Source organism: Henckelia pumila, chromosome 4, assembly GCF_033568475.1.
Source record: "Henckelia pumila isolate YLH828 chromosome 4, ASM3356847v2, whole genome shotgun sequence".
Taxonomy (NCBI): Eukaryota; Viridiplantae; Streptophyta; class Magnoliopsida; order Lamiales; family Gesneriaceae; genus Henckelia; species Henckelia pumila.
The window spans coordinates 43,773,357-43,797,904 of NC_133123.1; the positions used below are offsets into that span (position 1 = coordinate 43,773,357).

The window sequence follows — 24,548 nt, forward strand, 5'->3', positions numbered from 1 at the left end:
TTACATACATTGTGAAATTAATGTCCAGACAAGAAGAGGATATATAAATGAAAGGGTCGACTCCGAAGGGAACCCCATTCCACATGAGTCAGAGGCCCATTGACCTATGCGACAAGAAGAGGATATATATATATATATATAGTGGGCATTTCGCAGAACAAGAAAAGATGTGCATCGTATGTGCAAAATAACAAAAATCAAGAAATGGAAATGGTCTTAAAAACCTGTGTAATTTGACATCATTTTTTACACTGCTCAGTAGCTAGCAACAACATAACAATTTACAACAAACATGGCCAGTCAAATTTCTGTTTGTCCAATCTTTCGAACGAGAGAAATCGTCGGTCTAGACTATCACAAACCGTAAATTAAAATCCGAAAAACATCAAAACAACCGCGTGTTATTACATAGACTAATATTTCTAATCAATCATCATGTGCAGCATGAGAGATACCCGGACTTTATCGCAGTATCTCTTGATCATTTCAAAGTACTTCATGGCATCATTTGGTCGCAGCCCTTCCATAAAAAAGCGGAAAAGGTTAGAGTGTGTCTCACGCATTACATCCAAAGATTGCTGCAATACTTTCTCTTGCTGTGATTTGTTCAGCTCCATGGCCTCCATCAATGGCATTAGCTCTCTCTCCTCTTCTTCGAAGTGTTGCTTGCAATTTTCCTGTGAGGCACAAAGATATTTAGAAAATCGCCCATCTTTTTTATTTCGTGGCCAGTGAATGGGACTCAGAAAACTTGCCTTCAGTCTTTTAAGCCGCGACAAAAGGTTGGATAGGACCTCTAGGTAGTCAGGGCTCCCTATATTCATAACTCCTATGGTCTTTATCTCTTCTTTGATCCCATTCATAATAGGTAAGTCTCTTGCATGTTCTTCATTTGCAGCCTTGCACAATCCTGCATATTTTATGAGCTAAATAATCAATAGCTAGTCATAAAATTGCTGCAGTTATTGGACCGCTTGGTAGAGTTCGAAGCACAATGTGAGTTTGTGCAAGTGTGCAACAAAAAGAAAGCAATCATCTTTCATTGGAAAAGTAAATTAATCAAGTAGCACCACAAAATTTCTTTGATCGAAATCGAGATCAAACGGCAAAACCCATACTATATAAAAATTAACATAAGAAAGTGGCGTTGCTTCTTTAACAGCAGAGATGGAGCAGGGTTGAGTTAAAGTTAACACCATCAGTTCTTTCATAGCCCGTGGAACTGATGGCTAGGATTACATGAGCTTTCATCTCCATGCTGAATTACATTTACAATATAATATTGCCCGTGCATTAAATGTTGAAATCAGATCGAAACAAAAATCCTAAAAATATAACGTGGGTGCTTACAATGCCTTAGCACCACGTTGCAATCCTTTGCTCTCTTTTTACTTCTAATTTATACGACGATGATATCACATCTCTGAAAACTTATTCTTGTTTCACACTTGAACTTGAAGTCTGAATCATTTATACACTACAGATGCAGAAACATTATGTCACAACTTGACCCAGTTGTCCCTTTCCCTTAATTGATCACTTTAAATATGGATTATGGATTCAATTAAACAAACAATTTGTTGTTATATGGCATCCAAGTTATGAAGGCGCTAATAAGACTGCGACTCCAACCTGATAGGCTAGTTGTTTGAGCTTCCCTCTCATACTTTTAGCCAAACATCGGCGCTTTAATTGTGAATCAACCCAACAAGGACAATCTGAGAGAAATAGTTACTCCAGGTAATTGTTGGTAAAGTGGCATGTATTCATTGTATATGCAGTATTATAGTGCTATGACGTGGAATATCAATAGATGAATGAGAGCCATCGAGAACAAATGAACTCGGGTATTGACTTCTCAAAAGTGCTACGATGTCATAATGACTCGCATCAAATTCTCGACTGAATAACATAAATTTGGGAGGATCCCAACTAACAGGTTAGGCTTCTAAGTTCAGGTGTCCTCTCTAAAACTTATGACCCAACACAAGTACAATCCAGCAATAGGCCATGCTAAATATGTCTCATTATGGAAGACAATAAATATTCCCCTACACAGAAATTGAAAATATATAAACATCTCCTTAGGTTGAAATCAATCCATGGCAAGTCCACAAGATATTGACTTTATACCCACGATATTCTTCAACAATGAAAAAATATGCCCAACCAACACTTGAAAAATTAAGCAGTCGAGAACCACTAAACAAGAACATAGTGAAACAAGATTTGGTTTCTGCTTTCTAATCAAGGGACACTGTAAAGACTAAAAAGCTGAAAATCCAAGAAAAGAGAAAGCAAATCAAATCAGTTAGCACCTCGATCAGCGGACTCAAGGATCTGAAACAGCACGGTCTCCTCCATCTGCGCGTGTTCGAGCATAACCTGCTGCAGCTGAGAGTAGCTCTTCCCGAACTTCTTCACCTCCATTCTCGGGCTACCCATGGAGGGATCTCCCCGTGCCTTCCCCCCGCGCGCCAACAGGTCCTCCGCCCACTTGACCATTTTCTCCAAGTGCCAGTTGATGCTCCTGTGCTGCAGGACCACCACCCACACCACCACCGGCGTCGCTTCACCGCACCACCCCCAAATGTTACTACTAGTATCAGCGGCAGAGGTGACCGTTGCCGCTGCCGCTGCCGCCTCGGGATCGGGGAATTTGGAGTCGAGGTAACGGAGGATGTCCTCCACGGATCCAGAGACAATGTCAGACTGATACATGAGGACGGGGGTTTGGTGGGTTTCCGAAGGGATGAAATGCAGCTTGACGGGCTTGTAGAGCAGAGCTAATCTGATGTGGGAAGTCGCGAAACTGTCGGGTGGGCCGTAGAGCTTGATCACCGGCGGTGGCTTCACCAGCTCCGACGGCGCAATCTCCGCCGTCGACTTTCTTGCAGCTCCGATGCAGTTCCCCATTCTGCAACTCGACACCAAGCTGTAGGACTAGAGAAATTGGGACGGAAGTCCGCAAAAACACATTCGGCACATTATCTTCAGTAGATTGAACGAAGAAGAACAAATTATCAAAGCTTGGGGGAAGATTTTGGGTTGCTTGCTTACTGTTCTTAGCAGATATCGTAGAGAGAGGAAATGATAAATGCTTCGACCTCAAGTCAATGATATGATCAACAATAACGAGGGCGACCGCTATCTTAACAAACTATTATTATAATTTATAATAATATCGAGTGTAACGTCATAATTTCAACCCGAACCCGAACCCAAACCCAAACCCAAACCCAAACCCAAACCGAACCCGAACTCAACTTCTTGTTCTAAACTTAGATCCGATTACACTTTAAATATGATGATATCAATCAATATCGAATTCAATCACTCGTTCCAAACTTGAATCTTGGAGTTATTAATACTTTGTTTTTAATCAAATATATCTTACTAAATTTTTTTTGGAATTGAAATTAATTGGATTTGGATTTTAAATTCATGAAATTTAAGTTTCATTTTGGTATTTAGAAAAAGTTAAAATACATATTGGAATTTACTAGCATAAATTTTAGGAAAGTAATATTTTGTAAAAAAAAAGTTTGAAAAACTTAAATTTATAACTAAAGTTTATAAATTTATTATTAAAAATAATTTTATTGTTTTTATAAGCTCAAATCCCATGAAATCCCATGAAATCCGACCAATTTTGTAAGGATTTAACTTAGTTAAATGAAATCTCATGAAATTTCATCAAATAACAATTCTGTTTTAAAATTTCATTTTGCCAAATACCAAAACAGTATTTGCAAATCCAAATCCCACCAAATCCAGTCTACCAAACACAGTGTTAGGTTTTGATTTTGATTTGATTATTTATATTCTATCAAAATATCAACTTTTAAATCTTGTTTTATTTATTTACACATTGTCAATGCATGATAATATAATGGATTCAAATGATACAATTGTTGATCGGAACTTGAAATTGATCCTAATTAACATGAAAATAAACATATAAGTCGAAATACATCGATTCAAAAACAGTTTGTAGTAATGTAATTTTAATGAATTTATATTAATAAAATAAGTTTTTTAAAACAAACTCTTGAATAAAACATTTATTTAATAAAAATTTTGAATTTATAATATATATATATATATATTATTCGATTTTGCTCTATCTCAAGTGTTCAGCTATTATATTAGTGTAGTACGAGTCACATCTTATTTATACATAGATCACGTTTTTTTATCTTAAATATATAAGCTTGTATAATATATTTTAACAATTTTTTTTTATTCTTTTACTAATATATCCTATTAACTATCTTAAAAACGTGTAACTATTTGAAAATAAATCAAATAAAGATGAAATAGAAAATTTATATATAATTTATTTTTCAATAATTATGGAAGATTATTATATCATTGGATGACCATTAAGAAAATAATACTCACCATTAAATTCCTCAACTTTTTGGCCAAAAGAGAGAGAGATATGGTGGATTCCACTTTGGTACCCTTTTTCCTCTTTCTTTCTTTCTTTCTTTCATTTTTCCCCCATTGCTAGTGATCAATATCACGTTGGCTTTATTGTGTCCGATGGAATAGAATCGATTTGTACTTGGTGTGGAAGTTATCTGCTCATTAAAAAAGGTCCAACAACGATACCTTTAAGTTAAAGCTTAGCCAACAACTAATTATCAGTTATAAATATTACAACAACTACATGCACATGCTTGTCGGAATTTCATTGCCTCTCTTATTCAATGGAAAAGTAAAATTGTGTATATAGAATTAAAAGTTGTAATAAAGAGATCAAATTATTGAGGTTGTTGCAAATGTGTGTGTGTGTGTATACATATAAATAAATAAAACTATGTAAAACTATGATCTATATGAAGGAAGTTATATGACTATTATATTGCGACTATTTTTTTCTCGAAAAATTTGAGACAGATGATTTTTTCGATATTTTAATTAACTTATCCAACTTTTTTTGTTTTGATATTAAGTTTTTAGAATTTGGTTTTGTACACTAATTTTTAATTTTTAGTTATTTTGGTTCAATTAGTTATTTTGGTTCAATTGGTGACGTGACATTTCGATAAGTCGGTATTTTTCGAAGTCATCAGTTTTCTCAGTGTAACATCAACATTTTTCGATGTCACGTTAGTAATTAATGAATCAGAATAATCAAAATTAAAAATTAGTGTATCAAAATCAAAATTTAAAAACTTTGAACATAAAAACTCAAAACTTAACAAGTCGACCAAAAGAAACTATATTCTCGGAAAATTTAGACATCGACTCTATGTCTCTATCAGTCTATTGTGCCGTATTTTAAAAATTTTGAGGTATGCTTTAAACTATCCTTTTCTAGGTATTGTTTTTTATGTTCAAAGAAAATAAATATTATTATGATCATTTTTATGCTAGAATATTAATTTTGAGATGAAAAATATGGTGAAAAATCATACTCACACAACACGTGGGAGCTAACGGCCAGTATATGTAAAGAAAGTTTAATGTTCCATATATCATTTACCTTCTAAAATTCAAACATTCACATGCATATTATCTAGCTACATATTTAATTTAGTTGCATTATTATCAAACTATAACAAAATAATCTCAAACACGCAATGCATGACACTAGTATATATATATAGAAAGAATCTCATATAGTATCACAAGAAATGAAGTATGTATGTATTTGACATATCACTATTCTAAGACCTTAATCACATACACAACTAAAAGAATGCATAAAAGAAAAAAAAAACAGATATATTTCTAGTGCTACATTACACTATATATTATAACTTCTATTTTTTGGATCCTTCAGGAAACAACTCATCTGTTAAGGCTGGAGCAATCCATTGAATCTGATAAAAAGTTGTATCCCACAAGTCATCTTCTCCATCCAAAGTTAGAATCTCCTTTTCCTTCATCCTCTGCACAATCTTCCTCAACAAATCCGGAATGGTGTCGGGGATTTTCGACTCCCCGTAGGCGCCCAAGTCGGCCTTCATGCAAGTATCCATTCTCCTCAAAATTCCCAGCCAAAAAGTCCTGAAGTTGGGACTTTCGGAAATAGGCATCAAGAAGTGCAAGTATAGTTGTGTCAAAACCTCCATCGAAAGCTTAAGCGTGTTCTCCATGCTTCTTGTTTCCCTCTCGGCGTTATCTCGCCTGGAGTACTGCTGCATCTTTTCGTGTAAGTCGTCGACCATAGCGAACACGATGTTGTAGAAAGAGTTGATGCAGTTCATGGGTGTGAATAAGATATCCTCGGCTAATATGAAGCACTTTTGTAGGGATGTGACGGCATGGTTTCGCACTTCTTCTCTTCTTGCTAAGCTTGTTTTCCTGAGGGATTCTCCGAGTTTCTGGAAGAAGCTTAGGGGGTTGTAAACCCGCGTACTTTCTTCTATCGAAGAGATGCTTGCGTTGCTTGCCATGCTCATGCAACTTCCAGGATCAGAATATCCTGTCCTATACCATTCGACCAACAAATTCGCGGATTCCGCCAGTAAGTCCATTATTTTCACGTTACAGTCGACTCGGCTATGCTTGAGTGCTACGAAGGAGAATGCACAATCAATGCAGTAGGAATAGTTTGTTCGAGTAAGGTGGAACTCATCGGACATCAGACCGATTAGGGCCTCGACACCGCGGTCGTACGTTTCGTGGTGACGTCCCGTGACAGATAAAAGATTTAGGACAGACATCCAACCCAATTGTGTAAGTAATTTTTCAGGGTACTCTGTTATGATTTTGCTCACAGATTGTAACAAGAATTCGCAGCAAGTATCAAGAATCTCCTTTTCCATCCTCCACATCAAATTTATGGACTTGAAGATGAGTTCTTCGACACCCTCAAAATCCGAAGCAAGAAGCTTGAGGCACATCTTCATCAGGCATGATATGGCCTTTTCGGCAAATGGGATGGGTGAGAAAAGCGGAAACTGTGCCACTTCCAAGAAGAACTCATGGTACTGAGGCCAGAATTTCGTGAATCGGTGCATATTTGCCAACGAAATGGAACTGATTAGGTCCCAGCAAAACGCCACCGTCTCTTCCTCCTCAACTGAGGTGCTGAACTTTTGACCTTTCCCAGCTGCAGCAAATATAATACAACGCCCAAGATCAAGTAAAGAATCATCAGGTAGGCTTGAACTAGTGGTGAATATGCTTCCAATACGACAATGTTGAATGATTTTCATGTTTTGTTCGAATTCACTCAAGCCAAGATTCAGAGCTTCTTCTACTGTCTCCATTGACAGGATATTAACAAATCTACCCATTATGCCGGAAGAACGGCGAAAGTGCGCAACTTTAGGAACATGACTAGGAAAATCAAGTTTTTCATCTTGTGAGTGGGAGTTGGCTATATCGGAATCATTCTCTGGTTCTAGAACTGACTGTGGAAGTAGCTTGAGCCTCTTGAGCTTCAATAAGCAATCAATAATGGTTCTCCACCCCCCTCGAATTGAACCTTTGAATGTATTTGCAATTGTAAAAACTGCCAGAGTTGCCATTTTTGGTTTAATGTCATTGCTGAAAGAGTATAGTGTTTCCTCAGCTGTTGCATAAGGATTTAGCAATGCCGTGAATTTAGAAAATGTGCTAATAAGCTCATCTAGGGTGTCCTCGAGTCCATACTGAGCTATTCGAGAGATTGAAAACAATGCTTCAATGCATTCATGGAGGATTTCTTCATCATCAGTGTGTTCAAAAACTGCTGCAAGGGTCGCGACTGAGGGTCCGGCTATGGTAGCAAACATATCTCTTCCTATTCGACGATCAAAATCACATAATATGAAGGGTTGAATGATCTTGGATCGATTTATCAACTGAATCCATCGACTTGGATTCATTTCTGCTGGTGTTCCGGATTGGTTAAAAAGGGCGATGGCATTGGTTGCAATGGAATGAAATAGCTCAGAAAGGTATTCTCGGGGGAGATCGCTTCCACCATTGATTGCTCTATTGTTTCTAATGAATTCTTCCTCTGTCATTTTCTTTTTCACTTGTGGATTGTGTTGATCGGTGTTTAGCATAATGAGCGAATAGCACAGGACAAAGACTGCATCCTTGGTCACAAAGATTTCTGAGGATTGCTGATCATAGAATTTTTCTGAGAAAGCTTCAAGAATTCTGTGTATCTTCTGAGATTCTCCTGGCAGTCTAAACGTTTCCAAGTAGGTTCGAAGAGCGGTGTCAAGAATCATTCCTGAGAACTCGAATGTGTTTGTGAACTCTTTGAGGACTTGGATGTGAAAATCACCAGGATCACCTAGGTGATCTCCGATCATTGTCTTGTCTAGCCTTGGAGTGTACCGAAAAAAGAGAGCGTGTGCTTTGGGATCCGGTGGATCAGATAGCAACCGAGAAATCTTTAGATATTCCAATCCCTTTTTGTCATCTCGGTTAAAATGGCTGCCCGCGATCAATATCTTCCGTTTTTGCAGCTTCCTCACCCTCACATAATCCACCCAAGTGTCTGTATTTTCCTCTTTTGGCTTCTCTTCCCAAAAAGGTCTGTACCCAGAAATCTCAACTAGGTGCATTCCCGAAGGGATGGACTCTTCCTCTTTATCAATATTATCAGCAATATTGTGAAAAATACCTACGAGGCCTTCAAAAGCTTGCACCTGAATGCTGGTTAAGGCAACACCAGTGGGAAAAGCATACTTGCAAAGCAACTTTCCTGTCTCCTCGAACACGTTCCTAAAAGTTGGATCACAGTCATAGTTCACATACGCTTCAACAATAAATGAAGGCTGCCTACAAAAGTTCACGACCGCTTCGAGTGCTACTTCTTGGAGTTGGAGCGGACTACCTGAACTGGGGACCTTAAGCAACACATACGAAAAAAAAGCTTCAAGTTGGAGGCGAATAGACCTGTAATTCAGAAAGTTGCATGAGAGCAAAGCTAAAACTCAAGAATTAATTATAAGCTTATTAAATGGCAGAGCGCCCTTCAACAACGTGGGGGCATGTCATAGTTTGAGTGCTAACCTACGTAGAAAGTGGTATATGTTGAGGACGGTGCTACAAATCATGGACAAAACGAGTGGACTCGAGTTTGCGCCATAATGGATTAGATGGTGAAACAAATCATCATGTATCTTCCTCAAAAGTTTCGGATGCTTGCCTATGCTATCTCCGCTCAATTCTATTGCAGAATTGATCAAAACCAATGCGAAATGTTGAATATTTTCATCTGATGTGAAGACATCTGAATCCATTATTTCCACCACATTTAGTAAGGAGCACAAGAAGTGGAAGATATCAATCGCGGAACGAATCCCATATCCAGAATCCATACTATTGTCCTCTGTATCTGATTCCGAATTCTCCCAATCATTCACCTCGATTTCAGGCAACCTGGAATATATGATCTGTATGAGCTCGTGCATGGTGTACCTACCGTTGCGTTGGAGCAAATCTCCGCGGCCTGTAGACTGTTGAACCACTTGAAAACACGTATTCACGACCGTGCATACAGAATGATCGGTGAGCAATACGGAGGCTCGGTGCCTGATAATCAAGGTCAAGACCTGCAGAATTCTCATCATCACAGCCTCTTCTGCTGCAGGATTCGTTCTCTGCAGACGACAACCTGTTATTGCGGTGACGGCCGAATTTATAGCATCTTTGGCCCCCGGAGTTTTCTCATCAAACACCCCGAGCCGAAGGATTTTCAAGATTGATTGGAGGGCCACGGCTGTGGCAGCAGCCGGAATATCATCACTTTGAATCACATCAAGAAAAGGCGAAAGATACAGGGAGGGATCCACGGTTCGCCATTCTTGTTGCGGATTGAATAGAAGGGCTCTCAAAGATTTCAAAGCTTGTAAAATGGACGCGTCGAAATTCTCATCTGGATGGTGGTAGATCCCGGTATTCGGATCCGGGGCACGACGAATCACGGCTAGAACAGCTCCGATCTCTGTGTTTAGCATGCAAGATACTCCCAGCTCTTTCCTTTTGGCTTTCGTCATGTTGGATTTGGTGGTTTCATTGTGTTCTTTGTTATCCATGAATCAGTGTTCAATTATTCTCTGGGGAAGACAACGTTGTTAGCAACACAAAATCTGTTAAGTTTGTTACACGAGAGAATGACTAGAATTTTGGCTTTGTCCGATCTGCATGTCAAGGCATAGAATGCTATTTGTTTGTATTATTTATTTATTATTAATATATTTTGTGGCAGAGATTTAATAATTGCATAATTAATAATTATTCTACTAATTTTTTTTTAAAAAATAAAAATAAATAAATAAATACATCGGCAAGAAAACGAGTTTATTAAATAACATAAAAGAAGTGGCTGATTGGGACTATGATTATTTTCTTCTATTTTGGTCCTATAATTACGAAAACATTCCGTTAATTTTTCAACGTTTTTTTTTTTTTAAAATATATATAAATGAAAGATAAATTTGAAAATTCACAACGAAAATTTTAACCATGCTTCACAATTTTATTATATAGAATAGAAATAGATAAATGATTAGAAAATATATTAAACAATTTTCTCGTTCAAAAGCTCATAAAAAATTTTATTTTTTAAAAATTAATCACTTCTTAGAGTAATTATTTTCATAAAATTGGAAAACGTCAAATGAGAAAAATTGATGATCAAAATACAGAAACAAAGAATAATGGACCTTTGAACTGTATGAAGGCACACTACACTATTAGTGGGGAATACGTGAAATTGATTAAAAAAAATTTAATTATATTATAATTCTATAATGAAAAATAAGAACATAACCCATAATAATTAAATAATCTATTATAAAATATGTAAGACGAAGTTGTAAGATTTAACACAAGTACGTAATTTGTTGTAAATAAATTTTAAATGTTATTTTAAATAAAATCCCAACCAAATTCCGAAAATTTGACAAAATATTTTTAAAAATCGGATAAATAATTTGTCAAAGCAATATTCTGTAGGCTAACTGACCCAATGAATCATACTCTAGCATGGCCAAATCCTTGAAATCCTCCTTCAACTTGCAATTAGAACATCTGTTCTTGAAATCCTCCTTCAACTTGCATATGAAGTCTATGGGTAACTCTTTCGAATTTTTCACAACGATGTTGATAATCAACACGATTATTCTTTTTTCGGGTTTAGATCTTTGCCTTCATGTTTTGCGTTATTTCAGTATTATGTCCCAGAGGTAACGCTCGATTGCCCTTTTTTCGGTGATTCTGACTTACACAAATGTTAGAACTTTTCTCAAATGGCTAGAAAAATAACAAACATTGTCCAGATGAATGACAAACACATACATATATAAGGATTCCAAATACCATCTAGCCCAAGGAAAAAAAACTATAATACCAAAGTTCCTGTTATTATTCAAATCAAGTTGTTAGCATAGAATCCACTGTGAATTTCGCAGTAACTCACATTAGCTATCGGCCCTCATACACGATCAAAATGCATGATGGTCTGTGAGTAACTTTATTGCCATTCCCATGTTTAAACAAGATCAAAATGCAGAATAAAGGAAATGGGATTCAGATTGACCTTGAGAGAGGGATGATTGGGCTACATTAAGTCGCGCCATTTTCCGGGTAAATGTGCTTCTTTTGAACATCGTCTAGCAAAACTTCAGCACCACAATCTGGAAGGGCAAGGATCTCACGGATGAACTTTATCAAAGAGCATAGCCCACCCAAGAAGTTGTGGTCAATAACACCCTCGCCCTCGAAAACATGTGCAAAATCAATAAGTTTGATTTCTGCTCGTGGGTTTTTTCCATTTGATGCGAGCTCATTTTCAAACATAATAAGAATCGAGCATGAATAAAAACAATACATTGTTTGATCCTCAAACCATGCTTTTAACTCCAGTAACTGCGATAAAATGCCAGAGGAACCACCGTACACGATTGAAGCAAAAGAGCAATCTGGTTCTGAATCCAACACTCCGGATGCATTGGAGGAAACAAACTTCCTTAGAAGTAGCTTAACAACATCTGCTGAAAGAGACTGGACGGACTTCTTCCCAGGTTTCCACATTCCAGATTTTTGAGTCTCGTAAATTTGCAACCCCGATAACCTGAATCCTAGTGGAGTGCTTGAAGTCCCTCTATCTTTCTTCAAACACTTTTGGATATAGTGCTCTGGTGCTTGTGGAGCCCAAGTTCTTGAACCTATCTTAATGTCCATTACTGATGGATTACTTCGACCAAAATTAAGATCTTGTAAAACAAGATGAGGTTTCAAGCCAGATGCATCGGATGCCTCAACAAGCTGTGTGCCATGGAAGTTGGGGAAGAATTTGCGAATGTGATCTGGAATCTTGGTATTTGAAGAGAATGAGGTATAGAAAATAACTTCATTAGATCCACGTTCATCACCTTGGAGAGGCTTGTAGAAACGGCCCGAATCATCAATAAGGGGACCTAGCTTCCCATCATCAGCACGGTGTCCTGCAACTTGGTTCTTTGGGATCTGGAGCATGACTGCTTACTGTAAAGAAATTATCAACATATATGTTCTAATCAACTCAATATAACCTCCAAAATACTTCAATTGCATAAATGACCTGCAGTATACTAATAACAAATCCGTCACCGTCCTACATTTTACTGAAAACATTCCAAGCATCCTATCGTCGAATGCAGTAAAGACTACAATTCAACTGTCTAAAATATATCCCCATGCTTAATTCATAGTTTCATACTAAGCAAGAAACATTCACGGATTAAAAAAAAAAAGAAAAAGAAAAAAGAAATTTCAAGAAACTATACCCTCGACTGCAATTCTACATTCTTAAATACTCAAGTGATTAATATGAAATGACTATAACCAATAATTACTTAAAAATAAGTCATTAATCAGTTTCAAGCAATTAAATAAACATTTGTAAAGCCATCCCATAAACAACACAGAACATGCATAAGGAAAAGACTTAAAAAGATTCAGAGCAATGAAAAAATAAAAAACAAGCAAGCAAAATTGTTCGACGAAGGGAAGGCGTTCTACAGATCCCAATTCTTACCTTATTTTTCTACAAAATCAGAGGAAATTAGGTGCTCGCAACATAAAATTCTTCCTTTTTCTGGTTGATCTTCGCGTACGTAGTTTGTGGCATTTCTCCTGTGGTGGCAGCTTACTGCTCCCACGGAAGATTTTAGGCGACTCTGTAAAATTCTTGGAACAATTTAAACACAAGGGTTTTTATTTCAGTAATAAAAAAACATTAATTATTTTACCAAAATATCATTAAAAAGTTCAATTCAATTAAATCAAAAGTACCAGAAGAACTAATTTAATGATAAAATAAAAAATCAAACAAGCCGAAATATATGATTATTTTTGTTTGTATCAAATCAACCAATTTTCTGGGTTAAAAAAAAATTAAAATTAAGATTTTTACTAAAAAAAATCTATAAAATGAGTATAAAAAATTTATTAAATTCAAATTTTCGATAAAATATATTAGTAGTTTTTTTTACCAAAAATATATTAGTAGTTTTAAAAAACATTGAAAAGTAACTCTGATAATGATGGAGAATGTACAGATTTATTAAAATAGATTTTCGTAATAATTTTTTATTAAATGAAAATAGAGTACTTTATAATTTACACAGGTATTGTTGGTATTTTAAAAAATTCACTATAACAAAAAAGTAATTTATTTTATGTGTAACAAAATTAATAATATATTATAGTATAGATAGTACATATTAGTGACATTCTTTATTAGACAAATTAATATTAGCAGTTTTTTTATGATATGATACAACAACAGGAAAATACCATAATACATTATTACAATCATAATAAACTTTGTATTATCAAATCAATAGTACATTCGTTATTATCAGGATTTAATATTACTCTGGAAATGAAGGATAAAAATTCAGAACTAAGATACAAAAAAATATTAATTTTATTACAAAATTTTTATCTGCAAAATTAAGTAAATTAACTGTATAAACTTGATTTATAGCTTTAAACGTGTGTTCGTATATAGACTGAAAGTAAAATTAAGTAAACTTTATAAACATATGGTTTGTAGCTTTCAAAGTGTATATATTTCACCTCCAAAACCAACTAATGTACAATTTAAGAATGCTTAAAAAAAAGCTTCGTATTGTTGAATCTCCAATCCATTCAAAACAAAGTATATCTCATCTGTGCTCGGATGCAAACTATCACCAGAGACAAACTCATGCTTAATCCCATCCAATTCAATCAAACTACATCCAGCAATCTTGTTGATCCCCCATCTACAATCCCTCAATCTCCGCACATTCGTCAAATCCTCCCACCTCTCCGCATTCGCGTACATATGAGCCAAAACCGAGTACACCCCACCATCTTCTGGCTTTACCTCCATCACACGGTTGGCCGCATCCTCCGCCACCTCAAGATTCCCATGTATTTTACACCCTCCAAGCAATCCTCCCCAAACAAACACATCTCCGCCCATTGGCATCGCCTGTATCAACTCCACGGCTTCCTTGATTAACCCGGCACGTCCAAGCAAATCTGCCATGCAGCCATAATGCTTTAATTCTCGTAGTACATTGTAAACACTCTCCATTTCCCGAAAAATCACTCTAGCCTCATTTATAAGCCCCGAGTGGCTGCAGCCCACAAGAACCCCTAATATAGTCACTCCATCGGGTCTAATACCATCTTCAATCATTCTTGAAAAGTATTGAAGTAACAATTTGCCATTTCCATGCATAGCCAGCCCAAAAAGCATAGCATTCCATAAAGATACGTTCTTTACAAGACAGGAATCAAAGACGTCTTTAGCAAACTCGATGGAACCGCATTTCGCATACATGTCTACCAATCCAGTCCCCAGATATGAATCTAATCCAATCCCATCTCTCTCAATTTGATCATGTATTTGCTTTCCTTTCTTCAGCTCCCCGACCTGTGCACAGGCTGAAAGTACTGAAACCAGAGCTACATTGTCATAATTTATCCTCAAACCAATCATTCTATCAAACAAATCTATTGCCTCAACACAATAACCTAGTTTCGCATACCCCGCCAAAAGGGTACCCCAAGAAACCGAGTCTCTATCAGGCATTTGATCGAACACCATCCTCGCCCTCTCAATCTCACCCGCCTTCACAAACCCATCAATCATCACATTATAAGTCACCACATCTCTAAACATACTCTCATCAAACACTTTATAGGCATGAACAACATCACCAAATCTAAGGTAAGCACACGCTAACGAATTACAAACAAACACATCAGCCAAGAACCCAAATTTCAGCAACTCCGAATGAAGGGTCGCCCCGAGTAAAACCATCACCCTCCCCAACAACCCGCAAGCTTTAAGAACAAAAGGGAAGGTGTGAAAATCAGGTGAGACCGATTCTCGGCGCATTTTTCTGAAAAAAACCAAAGCAACACCAGAAGAGGGGGACAAGAAAGTACACGTCCTGATGATGCAATTGTAGTTAAAAGTCGAAGGATTGGGAATGAGATCGAAAACCCTGGTGGCGTATCCATCAATGGAGTAAGAAATCTTCGTGGTTTGGGATTGGGCTGGCAAGAACGTGAGAAGTCGAAGGATTTTAGTGAGGAGAGGAACCGGGTGTAGGGAGAAAAGCCCTCTTGTGATTGCCTGTGCATGAACTTGATGGATTTGGGCAATGGTTTTGCAGTGATTTCGTAAGATATTTGTGAGATTCGTTGTTTGTATGCATTTTAATTGCATTGGTATTTTTGGGATTCATCATGGTTTGGATGTTACATTCATTAAACAATTCAAGCTTTGACGATGGATTTTAAAAAATAACGCACCTGTAGGCGGATTTTTATTTTTTATTTTTACGTAAAATTTGTAAATTTGTTGAATATAATCATTCGTTACAAGTTGAATCAATCACGAGAGAAACTCATCATTCATCCAAATAAAATATGAGTGAGAAAAAAAAGCAAAAAACAAACAATATGATGTGATACATAATTAGCCCATCGAAAAACATGAATAAAATCCGAAATTGCAAACTCCTGCATCTTTTTTTTTTTTTTTTTTATCTATGTGACACATGCTCCCGAGTATCTAGATCTTTCTGAATGATTGTTACTGCCTACACTGCCAATAAAAAATCTGTAGCAACCTGAACGTCTTGAAAGTTTTTACCATAAACGAGTCCACCAACTCCATAATAGCAAGTAGTTCACCATGAACAACCGAAAAGGGTTGATTGATTTGTTTACCAAAGTAAGAGTCGTCCCTGACGATCACGTATCACTCCACCAATTCCATACCGATTCAATTTCTCATTAACACAAACATCTGTGTTCAGTTTGAGTGTGCTTTTCGCCGGAGGTTCCCAGTGAGTTTCACGATGGCCCCTTGAATCTGCTCCCTGAATGTCGATCTCCCTTCTGGCCTTCCGAAAATCTGCAAGCAAAGATTCACACCATGCAACATCTACCGACAGTAGCTTTCCACCCACTCCATGAATATAATTCTGCCTCCTTCCAAACTGCCCACCCGTGCATTGCAAAATTCTCAAACTCAGTTTTACTCAACTGCTCTGTCAACCATAAGCAAATGCCGAAGCCCGGGTGGCCCAATTTTTTTTTAAAATTTTTATATGGCCCAAAAATTTAAAAAATGAATTTTAAGTGTTATTTTTGGAGTTAATGTTATATTAGCCAAATGAAGTAGCCCATCTCTTAGTTCTCAAAATTAGTCCCAAAAAAAAAATTAAAAAATGAGTTTTTCTTCAAATCTACTATTGTGTTAATTATAAAGTTCTCTGACATTATAATGCTCTCCCAATTTTATAAAGTATATATCGACCAAACAATTATGAAATTTGTATATACGTTGAGAAATATTTATTTTTTTTGTAACTAATTTTGATACGATTTTTTCTGGTTCTTTTAAATAAAAAATTTTACCATTTTTCTACAAAAATCGGTGTTTTTAGCTTCCATGTGTTTTGGATTTTTGGCTAAAAAATTTTAGCTCGTGTGGAGCTGAAATCCTGACTTTGCCATTGTTCATAAGGTGTGCAAACAAACTGAGTGTGCTTCCAAAGATGTTTTATAACAGGACATCGAAATAACGAGTGGCAAGTAGAGTCATAAGGACAAGCACAGACTCCACAGGAAAGACCACCACTTCTCATTAGGGAAAGCCGACTGGTTCAGTGACGAATTAAAGAGTCCACTTTGGGTATATAGACTTTATCAATTTTTTTTTTTTTTAAAAAAAATACCTTCTCAAATGATTAGAAATACACTTGACGAGTTCATTTTTTTCAAAATTGACCGAAGTTAAAAAAAATATATATATACCCCACCTACCCGTACCTTACAAATAAACTTATATAGGACAATCCAATGAAATAATTTTGTTTAGGGATGTAAATGAGATGAACAATTCGCGAACTGTTCGGGTCTCGACTCGTTAAAAGCTCGTTCGAACTCGTTTAATGAGGCTCGTTAAGAAAAACGAACCAAGCTCGAGCTTTACAATATTCGGCTCATTAGCTCGTGAACATGCTCGTTAACAAGTTCGTAAGTCATCTCTCAAACGAAAAAATAATAGTATTGATATTTAATTTATAAATTTACACTTTACTTATGAAAAATATTGAAAAATCTATAAAAATTAATTTATTAGAATAAAATTACAAATTTTAATAATAATATTATTTTTTTTCAAATATATAATTTAGTTTTAATTAATTTAATGAATATTTAAATTTATAGTTTAAATATGTTAAACTCGTTTAGGCTCGTTAAAAGCTCTAATAAGCTCGTGAGTCATGAATATATTCGTTAAATAAGCTCAGGCTCGGCTCGTTTATAAATGAACCGAGCTTGAACATTCAAAAGCTCGGCTCGGCTCGTTTACATCCCTAATTTTGTTAGAATACTCTTGACACGATCCGAATTATGAAATTTTACCTTTAAATAAATATAAGTGTTTTTTAAAGATAAAATAAAATTAGAAAAACACTTATTGTAGTATATTTATCTACATGAAAAATTATTATAACTTTTACTAAAAAAACACAATTTCAAAATAAAATATTTTTGTTTCCGGACTCACTCAACAAGATATATTTGTTATATTATAATTGATAATGCATGCATTTGATTAGAATAGATTCAAGAGTAATAACAATTTCTACTTTTTGTGTCAATTGTAATTATATATATATTTTTAAAAATTATATTATTTTTTTTTATTTTTGTTTCTTCCTAATAATTTTTAGCTGATTATCGAGTCAAAAATTAAAATAAGAAATTGAAAGTTTTTAGAGAAAAAAATTATAAAGATTGATAACAAAAATAATATATACCAGCGTCTGCTGTTAGTGATGACGTTTTACGGTATTTTTGTAAAACATCATCACTTAAATTATTTTTGAAATTTTATTTTAATTTTTAAAAAACCCCAAAATAAAATATTAAAATTTTGGTTGTAAACGAATGTAAATTACATTTCCCTTATTAAAATGACCACTTTGTCACTTTAGGTTCGTATGTATTACACAATGTCAAAGTCCACTCTGAAACGATCTGCTTAACAAGCCAGCAAAAATTCAACTAATTCAAGTCTCAACTCTTAGCAAAAGTCATCGTGTTTTCTCCCATCGAATAAATCCATTACAGTTGAATTAGCTAACATTACGAAGGAAAACGATAAAAAAAACACACAAGATAATGAAGACATCGCTTGGATCGTACGATGACTTTCATTAGGACTTCGTCAACACAATGGATGAAATTAACACTAATAATCCATTGTCTACCCAGGATAAAACATCGCTAGACTTGTGGAATAAATATATATAGTTATTTCCAACTGAGCTAAGCATGAAATGATGTAACGACGTTGAATCTCATCATTCACAACAAATGATGTCATAGTGTACGACTAACCACAGCGTTTGGATCGAATTGAAATGCAAAAGAAAATGATTGTACAATTAAAATAGTCTTATGACGACGGAGGTATTTAACTGTACGTTGCAAGAAACAATTATTGTATTTAATTCCAGTCAAACAACAAAATACATTAAATACACGCTCAAATGAGAGCAAATGCTAGTGGTTTGTAGCTAATGAATTATTAGTGTTTCATCCGTTGTGTTGACGTAGAAGACTTTTCTAATACTTTAATGGCAAGTAGCCTGAACAAAAGAAAGATCAGGAGCTATCAAACATTTATTCAATCCAAAATCCCCACGCAACACAGCACAAATCAAAAGGCATGATTATATACTTGTACTCAGTTTCAATTGCTTGGCTGAGTTTCTGCTTCCTTATAACATTCAAAGCCAGTGTCGATAGCCCTTCAGCATACCTCACAGGTGATGTTTCGATCAACTGCGGTTCAAAAGAAACATCTGCAGCAAATAATGGCAGAGAATGGGCCGGGGATACACATCCAAAGATTGCTACCTCTCTACAAATAAAGGGCTCATCCACCATATCGAGTGCCATCAGTCAATGCATTTCAGCTGATCCAATTGCTTACAAGAACGCCCGAATCTCTCGTTCCATGTTCTCCTACACGTTCCATACCGAACCAGGTCAGAAATTTATCCGCCTTCACTTTAATCCTACAACATATAAAGGTTTCAAGAGGTACAAGGACTTGTTCACGGTTGAGGCCGCTTCTTTCACTTTACTACACAACTTTAGTGCTTCACTGACTGCTGGTGCTCTTGGTGTGAAATCTTTTGTCAAGGAATTTTGCATAAACGTTCAAGAAAACCAACAACTCGAAATGGTTTTCTCTAGTCAATCGCAAGATACTTACGCTTTTATAAATGGGATTGAGATCAAATCTGTACCATCACCACACTCTTACTTGCACGGTGTTGGCATTGGCCAAAGCACGGCACTAGAGATGGTTCATAGAGAAAAAGTGAAGCAGGGTACTCTTTTAGTACCGCACGATGATTCCAGTGACGTGTTTGGGATGTGGGAGACTCATCCGGAAGAGAAACCAAACCGAAGTAACAAAATCAAGTGGAAAATACCTGTGAGTGTTGGATTTAGGTACTTGGTCAGGCTTCATTTCTCTCATCTGGGAATCGACATGACAGAGACCGTAGATGTGATGTTAAAAGTCCTTGGTAAAGAAATGAATGCAGACATAGTTGTGGAAAGGGATAAAAATGGTATCCTGGGGTACAGAGATTACCTGGTGTTGATGACAGGGTGCAAAGAAGAAAAGCGTGTTCTATTGATATACCTTCAACCAAAAGACAGAGTTCCGCTTGGAGAACGACCCCTCGTGGGATTCGAGATTTTCAAGATCAGTAACCATGACAATAGCCTTGCTTCTCCAAATCCTATGCCTCTAGAGCCGAGTTCGCCATTGTGGACAATCCAAAGTTTGTTCTTAATTCTTGTCCATAGAAATGCAATTCCTACGGTAATTGCTTTGGTTTGCAGCATCGTTTATAAATTGCGAGAAATTCGGGAAGCTAATGAAGAAAAAGAGGAGAACAAGCCATCTGCCAGGGCTCAACGATTCTGTCGTCGTTTTTCACTGGAAGAGATACAATTGGCGACTAGAAATTTCTCTCAAGAGCTTTTAATAGGTAAAGGTGGATTTGGTAATGTCTACAAAGGCATCATTGACAAGGAGGAGGAAAAGACAGTGGCCATAAAGCGGCTGAAACCAAGCTCCAATCAAGGGGCGACGGAGTTTTTGACAGAGATCGAGACACTTTCTGAGCTCAAACATCTCAATCTGGTGTCTCTGATAGGCTACTGCAACGAGCCCGGAGAAATGATTCTTGTTTACGAGTACTTGTCCGGTGGAACGCTGTCTGAGCACTTGTACAACCTCGCAAAAGGGAAAAATTACCTTTCTTCGCTCACCTGGAAGCAATGCCTTGGCATTTGCGTGGGTGCCGGAAGAGGATTAGACTATCTTCACACGGGTTGTGCAATCATACACGGAGATGTCAAAGCTTCAAACATCCTTTTAGATGACAATTTGATGGCCAAGCTCTCAGATTTTGGCACAGCCAGACATGAAAATGGAAGTGATTTACAAACTGAAGTCAGCAGTCTCATAAAAGGCACACTTGGCTACATTGATCCATATTATTTAAGCAGCTGTGTGCTGACAAGAAAAAGTGACATTTATGCCTTCGGTGTAGTGTTGTTGGAAGTACTATGTGGGAGACCCGTATTCGATCCAAGGTTAGCACAAGACGAACATATTCTAACCGAGTGGGCTAGAGATGAGATAAGTAAGGGGAAATTTGATCAAATTGTGTCGGCAAGTTTGAGGCAGGAAATTTCCCCGGGTAGCTTAGAGTCATTTCTCAAAATTTCTCAAAGCTGCATGCATGATGAACCCGAGAAACGGCCAACAATGGCCCAGGTTGTGCTACAACTAGAGTCGGTAATTGCGCAGCACGAGAGCATGCGAACTTTGGTGAAAAATGAGACAAGTAAAGATGCAAAAAATACATCAGTGGCTATAGCAGTAGGAGAGCAAGCTCTCGCAACTGGTCGGAACGAAAACCGCCAACAAATGAGCAAAATGGCTATAGCAGAGCCTTCATCAGTAGGAGAGAAAGCTCTCGCAACTGGTCGGAACGAAAACCGCCAACACATGAACATAATGGCTATAACAGAGCATTCAGCAGTCGCAACTGGTCACGGAAACGGCCAAAACATGAACATAATGGCTATAGCGGAGCCTTCAGCAGTCGCAACTGGTCAGAACGAAAACATGAGCAAAATGGCTATCGCAGAGGCTTCATCAGTAAGAACCGCAGAAGCACATGGCCCATTGGAAAAATCACACATGAAAACTGAAATGCCAACGCGAGGTATGGTGCAGATCACCAAACTATTCTCCATAAACATTTACTCCAACGAACGTCATTTTAATTTCGAAAATTTAAGTATGCTAATATACTTTCGGATAATATAAACAGTTTGAATGGTGAATTTTTTCAAATACACACGTCCTATCTCTTTCTCTAACATATGTAATGTAATAAACTTTTCCCAACAAGTCCGTTACATTACAGGAACTCAAAGAAAAATAGTGGCCGGAAAAGAGAAGGATCGAGAGACTGATAGAAAGCCGACAATCAAATTCGAATGGGACATGTGGGCGAATGCAGGAAACACTACTGTCTTTATGGGGACACGCCCAAAATGATTCTTCAAGAATATTTTCTTTATAATATTTTGCCTTTTGGAAATGTATCATTTGATGTAGATACACGTTTACATATAATAATCGATTTATATGTAATTATTGTATAAAATGTTTATACAAGGATTTTAACTATAAATTTGATCAATATTTTCACTTTTCTACGTAACTAAGAGATGATAAAGATTTGGATCAAGCTCAAAATTCAAACACTCCATCCAAATAAATATCTTATCTGCACGATTTGTGGGAAAAATAAGTTTTTTGGTCTATTAACTTGTTCATATTTTAGTTTTGGTCCATTAACTTTTTCGATGTGGGTTTTGGTACACTAACTTTGCATTTTCAGTGTTTCTTGGTCCAACTGCATACGTGTCAATTTTTTATTGGTCCAAAATGATGATGTGGACCAATCAGAAGCTGACAAGTATGCAGTTGGACCAAAAAACACTGAAAATGCAAAGTTAGTGTACCAAAACCAAAATCGAAAAATTTAATGGACCAAAACCCAAAAAAGGTAAAGTTACTGAACCATAAAACTTATTTTTCCCGATTTGTTTAACAATATTTTTGATTTGTAGATAGGTTGTTACAGAAATTCTATATATATGTTTTGTATACACACGTTAAAGTTAATAATGAAAAGAGGTTCTTCAGCATTTTTTTAACTCTTTTTGTAAGACCCTAAAATATTAAGTTCTTAGTGACGGGATTTAAAATTTAAATTCCGTATAAGAGAGAAAAGATGAATGTAAGAATGTATGGAAATTAAAGATTTCAATTTCGGGTCAGAAATATTTGATTTGAGGATTTTCGGATTTTAAGATTTTAATATCCGGAATTCTTAAATTAAAATATTAAAAATATTTAAATTTATATTTATGAAATTTAAGATGTGAATTCCAAGATGATAAATATCAAGGATGTAATTTGAGGATGAAATCCGAGCAAGAACTCATTTGCAAATATTGAGTAGTTCAAGGACTAAAATGCGATAAAGTCCGAAATGATTTAATTTTAATTTGAGAATATTTAATTTGAGAATATTTAGAGTTTAAAATTAAATTTTAATATTCTTAAATTATTTAGGATTGAAATTGAATTAAATCGCTTGTCCGGGGACTGAATTGCATATAGGCCAAAGTTTAGGGACTAAACTGCAAATATGCTAATATATATCACAACTTCCACTTGATTTTTCATCAGATTACAAGTGAGAAAGAGGGGAAGAAGATCAGAAACCTCTTTAACGCCATTTTCTATTATTTCAAGCTCCGATAAAAATTAATCCGCCCGATAGAATTTTCGATTGAGCATATCTTTGCGATCACAGCTCCGAGTGCTACGTTTTGACGTAAGTTTTATGAAGTTCTACCATGTTTTAATTTTATGATATTGTTAGAATTAAGATTTGATTGTATAAACATGTTCTAACATATACGACGATAGCTTATTTCAGACGGATCGAGAAAAGATCGTCGTTTGAACATGATTTCGATTTTTGAAAGAATTATCGAAATTCTGAATTTTGGGGAAATATTTGTACGTGTATGTACTGCTGAATTAGTGATGAATATTGGTTTATATGGTTGCATTAATAATGATAATGCATTTGGCATTCTGGTTTCGTACCGTTACGCCGCCGTTTCAAGATTTTGAGTTGATATGCATTATGAATGTTTAGAGCTGATCTTTAAGCTTATTGTGGATGAATTGAATATGTGATGATGTTGAGAATGAAGATATAATGATATTTGAATCAAAAGATTTATCGAACTCAAATAGTGGCAACGTCGGTTTGAATTCCGATTGTATTAGCGAGATTTGAACTGTATAAGCTGTAAAGAAACATCGATTCAGATTGAAAATTGATTTTTAGATATGTTATACTCTATTTCAGATGTTAATTGAAGATTATCGAAGTTGAATCGACGAGTTCGAGTTCGAATGACTTGAAGTATTTGAAGTTGAATCCAAAACACCTTCAAGTAGCACTGATTGAAATGAGTAGAATTTTATGATCGATTAGACTAGTTTGAGATTGATCAGCATTGGCAGCAGATTCAAGATGTTTGAATCGCGATAAAAGGTATGAGTTGACATTATTCTTGCCAGGTAGAATAACTCGAGAACGTGGTGGTTTTCGAGTTATCCTGAAATCACATACTTAGTTGTTTAAGTGCTCTTATGTGATTTACTTACTTTTGTTGCTATGAATGATTATTTGATTGATGTGTTCAAGATGTTGTTTTAACTTATGTATATTTAGTGCATACAGATTGTGTTGTATTCATTTTGAACTCCAGCCTGAATAGCACAGAGGGCAGAATGGCCTAGAGTGCAGATGATATTTGGAGAACTGTAGTGAGTGACATGGAATGTATATTTACTTCCAGAGTCAGATGACTAATGGCACGGAATA

General features: G+C 36.0%; 5 protein-coding genes across 7 annotated transcripts; 1 reads left to right on the forward strand and 4 right to left on the reverse strand.

Annotated features, from left to right (window-relative positions):
• Positions 1–202: 202 nt before the first annotated feature.
• On the reverse strand, positions 203–3,131 carry LOC140865366 (uncharacterized). The gene is made up of 3 exons (XM_073269980.1): positions 2,319–3,131; positions 756–910; positions 203–677 (listed from the first exon to the last, which is right to left on the reverse strand). Exons 1-3 carry the CDS (start codon positions 2,914–2,916, stop codon positions 423–425), a joined length of 1,008 nt encoding a protein of 335 aa, XP_073126081.1. The 5' UTR covers positions 2,917–3,131; the 3' UTR covers positions 203–422.
• Positions 3,132–5,674: 2,543 nt separating this feature from the next.
• Positions 5,675–10,007, reverse strand: LOC140865665 (ARF guanine-nucleotide exchange factor GNL2). The gene is made up of 2 exons (XM_073270378.1): positions 8,974–10,007; positions 5,675–8,856 (listed from the first exon to the last, which is right to left on the reverse strand). The coding sequence occupies exons 1-2, from the start codon at positions 9,996–9,998 to the stop codon at positions 5,775–5,777; spliced, it is 4,107 nt and encodes a 1,368-aa protein (XP_073126479.1). The 5' UTR covers positions 9,999–10,007; the 3' UTR covers positions 5,675–5,774.
• A 914-nt stretch (positions 10,008–10,921) lies between these two features.
• On the reverse strand, positions 10,922–13,121 carry LOC140866067 (inositol polyphosphate multikinase alpha-like). 2 transcript variants are annotated; one of them, XM_073270937.1, is made up of 2 exons: positions 12,983–13,102; positions 10,922–12,526 (listed from the first exon to the last, which is right to left on the reverse strand). In XM_073270937.1, the coding sequence occupies exon 2, from the start codon at positions 12,439–12,441 to the stop codon at positions 11,530–11,532; it is 912 nt and encodes a 303-aa protein (XP_073127038.1). In that variant the 5' UTR covers positions 12,442–12,526; positions 12,983–13,102; the 3' UTR covers positions 10,922–11,529. The 2 variants fall into 2 exon arrangements, with proteins under 2 accessions (XP_073127038.1, XP_073127037.1); XM_073270936.1 differs by having other exon boundaries at positions 10,925–12,450; positions 12,983–13,121.
• Positions 13,122–13,957: 836 nt separating this feature from the next.
• LOC140866297 (pentatricopeptide repeat-containing protein At5g61800) lies at positions 13,958–15,722 on the reverse strand. Its single transcript, XM_073271266.1, has one exon. It carries the CDS (start codon positions 15,674–15,676, stop codon positions 14,063–14,065), a length of 1,614 nt encoding a protein of 537 aa, XP_073127367.1. The 5' UTR covers positions 15,677–15,722; the 3' UTR covers positions 13,958–14,062.
• Positions 15,723–18,966: 3,244 nt separating this feature from the next.
• LOC140864031 (probable receptor-like protein kinase At5g38990) lies at positions 18,967–22,182 on the forward strand. 2 transcript variants are annotated; one of them, XM_073267909.1, is made up of 2 exons: positions 18,967–21,791; positions 21,981–22,182. In XM_073267909.1, the coding sequence occupies exons 1-2, from the start codon at positions 19,202–19,204 to the stop codon at positions 22,127–22,129; spliced, it is 2,739 nt and encodes a 912-aa protein (XP_073124010.1). In that variant the 5' UTR covers positions 18,967–19,201; the 3' UTR covers positions 22,130–22,182. The 2 variants fall into 2 exon arrangements, with proteins under 2 accessions (XP_073124010.1, XP_073124011.1); XM_073267910.1 differs by having other exon boundaries at positions 21,996–22,182.
• The last annotated feature ends 2,366 nt before the right edge of the window (positions 22,183–24,548 follow it).

What these genes read in the sequence shown, in the direction of transcription:
- LOC140865366 (XM_073269980.1), bottom strand. Translation starts at nt 2,916, where the DNA reads ATGGGGAACTGCATCGGAGCTGCAAGAAAGTCGACGGCGGAGATTGCG. An exon ending in CCTTGAGTCCGCTGATCGAG is followed by an intron (nt 911 to 2,318) that starts GTGCTAACTGAT and finishes TAAAATATGCAG; the next exon opens with GATTGTGCAAGGCTGCAAAT. An exon ending in CGCGGCTTAAAAGACTGAAG is followed by an intron (nt 678 to 755) that starts GCAAGTTTTCTG and finishes TGTGCCTCACAG; the next exon opens with GAAAATTGCAAGCAACACTT.
- LOC140865665 (XM_073270378.1), bottom strand. Translation starts at nt 9,998, where the DNA reads ATGGATAACAAAGAACACAATGAAACCACCAAATCCAACATGACGAAA. An exon ending in ATATACCACTTTCTACGTAG is followed by an intron (nt 8,857 to 8,973) that starts GTTAGCACTCAA and finishes TCTGAATTACAG; the next exon opens with GTCTATTCGCCTCCAACTTG.
- LOC140866067 (XM_073270937.1), bottom strand. Translation starts at nt 12,441, where the DNA reads ATGCTCCAGATCCCAAAGAACCAAGTTGCAGGACACCGTGCTGATGAT.
- LOC140866297 (XM_073271266.1), bottom strand. Translation starts at nt 15,676, where the DNA reads ATGCAATTAAAATGCATACAAACAACGAATCTCACAAATATCTTACGA.
- LOC140864031 (XM_073267909.1), top strand. Translation starts at nt 19,202, where the DNA reads ATGATTATATACTTGTACTCAGTTTCAATTGCTTGGCTGAGTTTCTGC. An exon ending in AACTGAAATGCCAACGCGAG is followed by an intron (nt 21,792 to 21,980) that starts GTATGGTGCAGA and finishes TTTCCCAACAAG; the next exon opens with TCCGTTACATTACAGGAACT.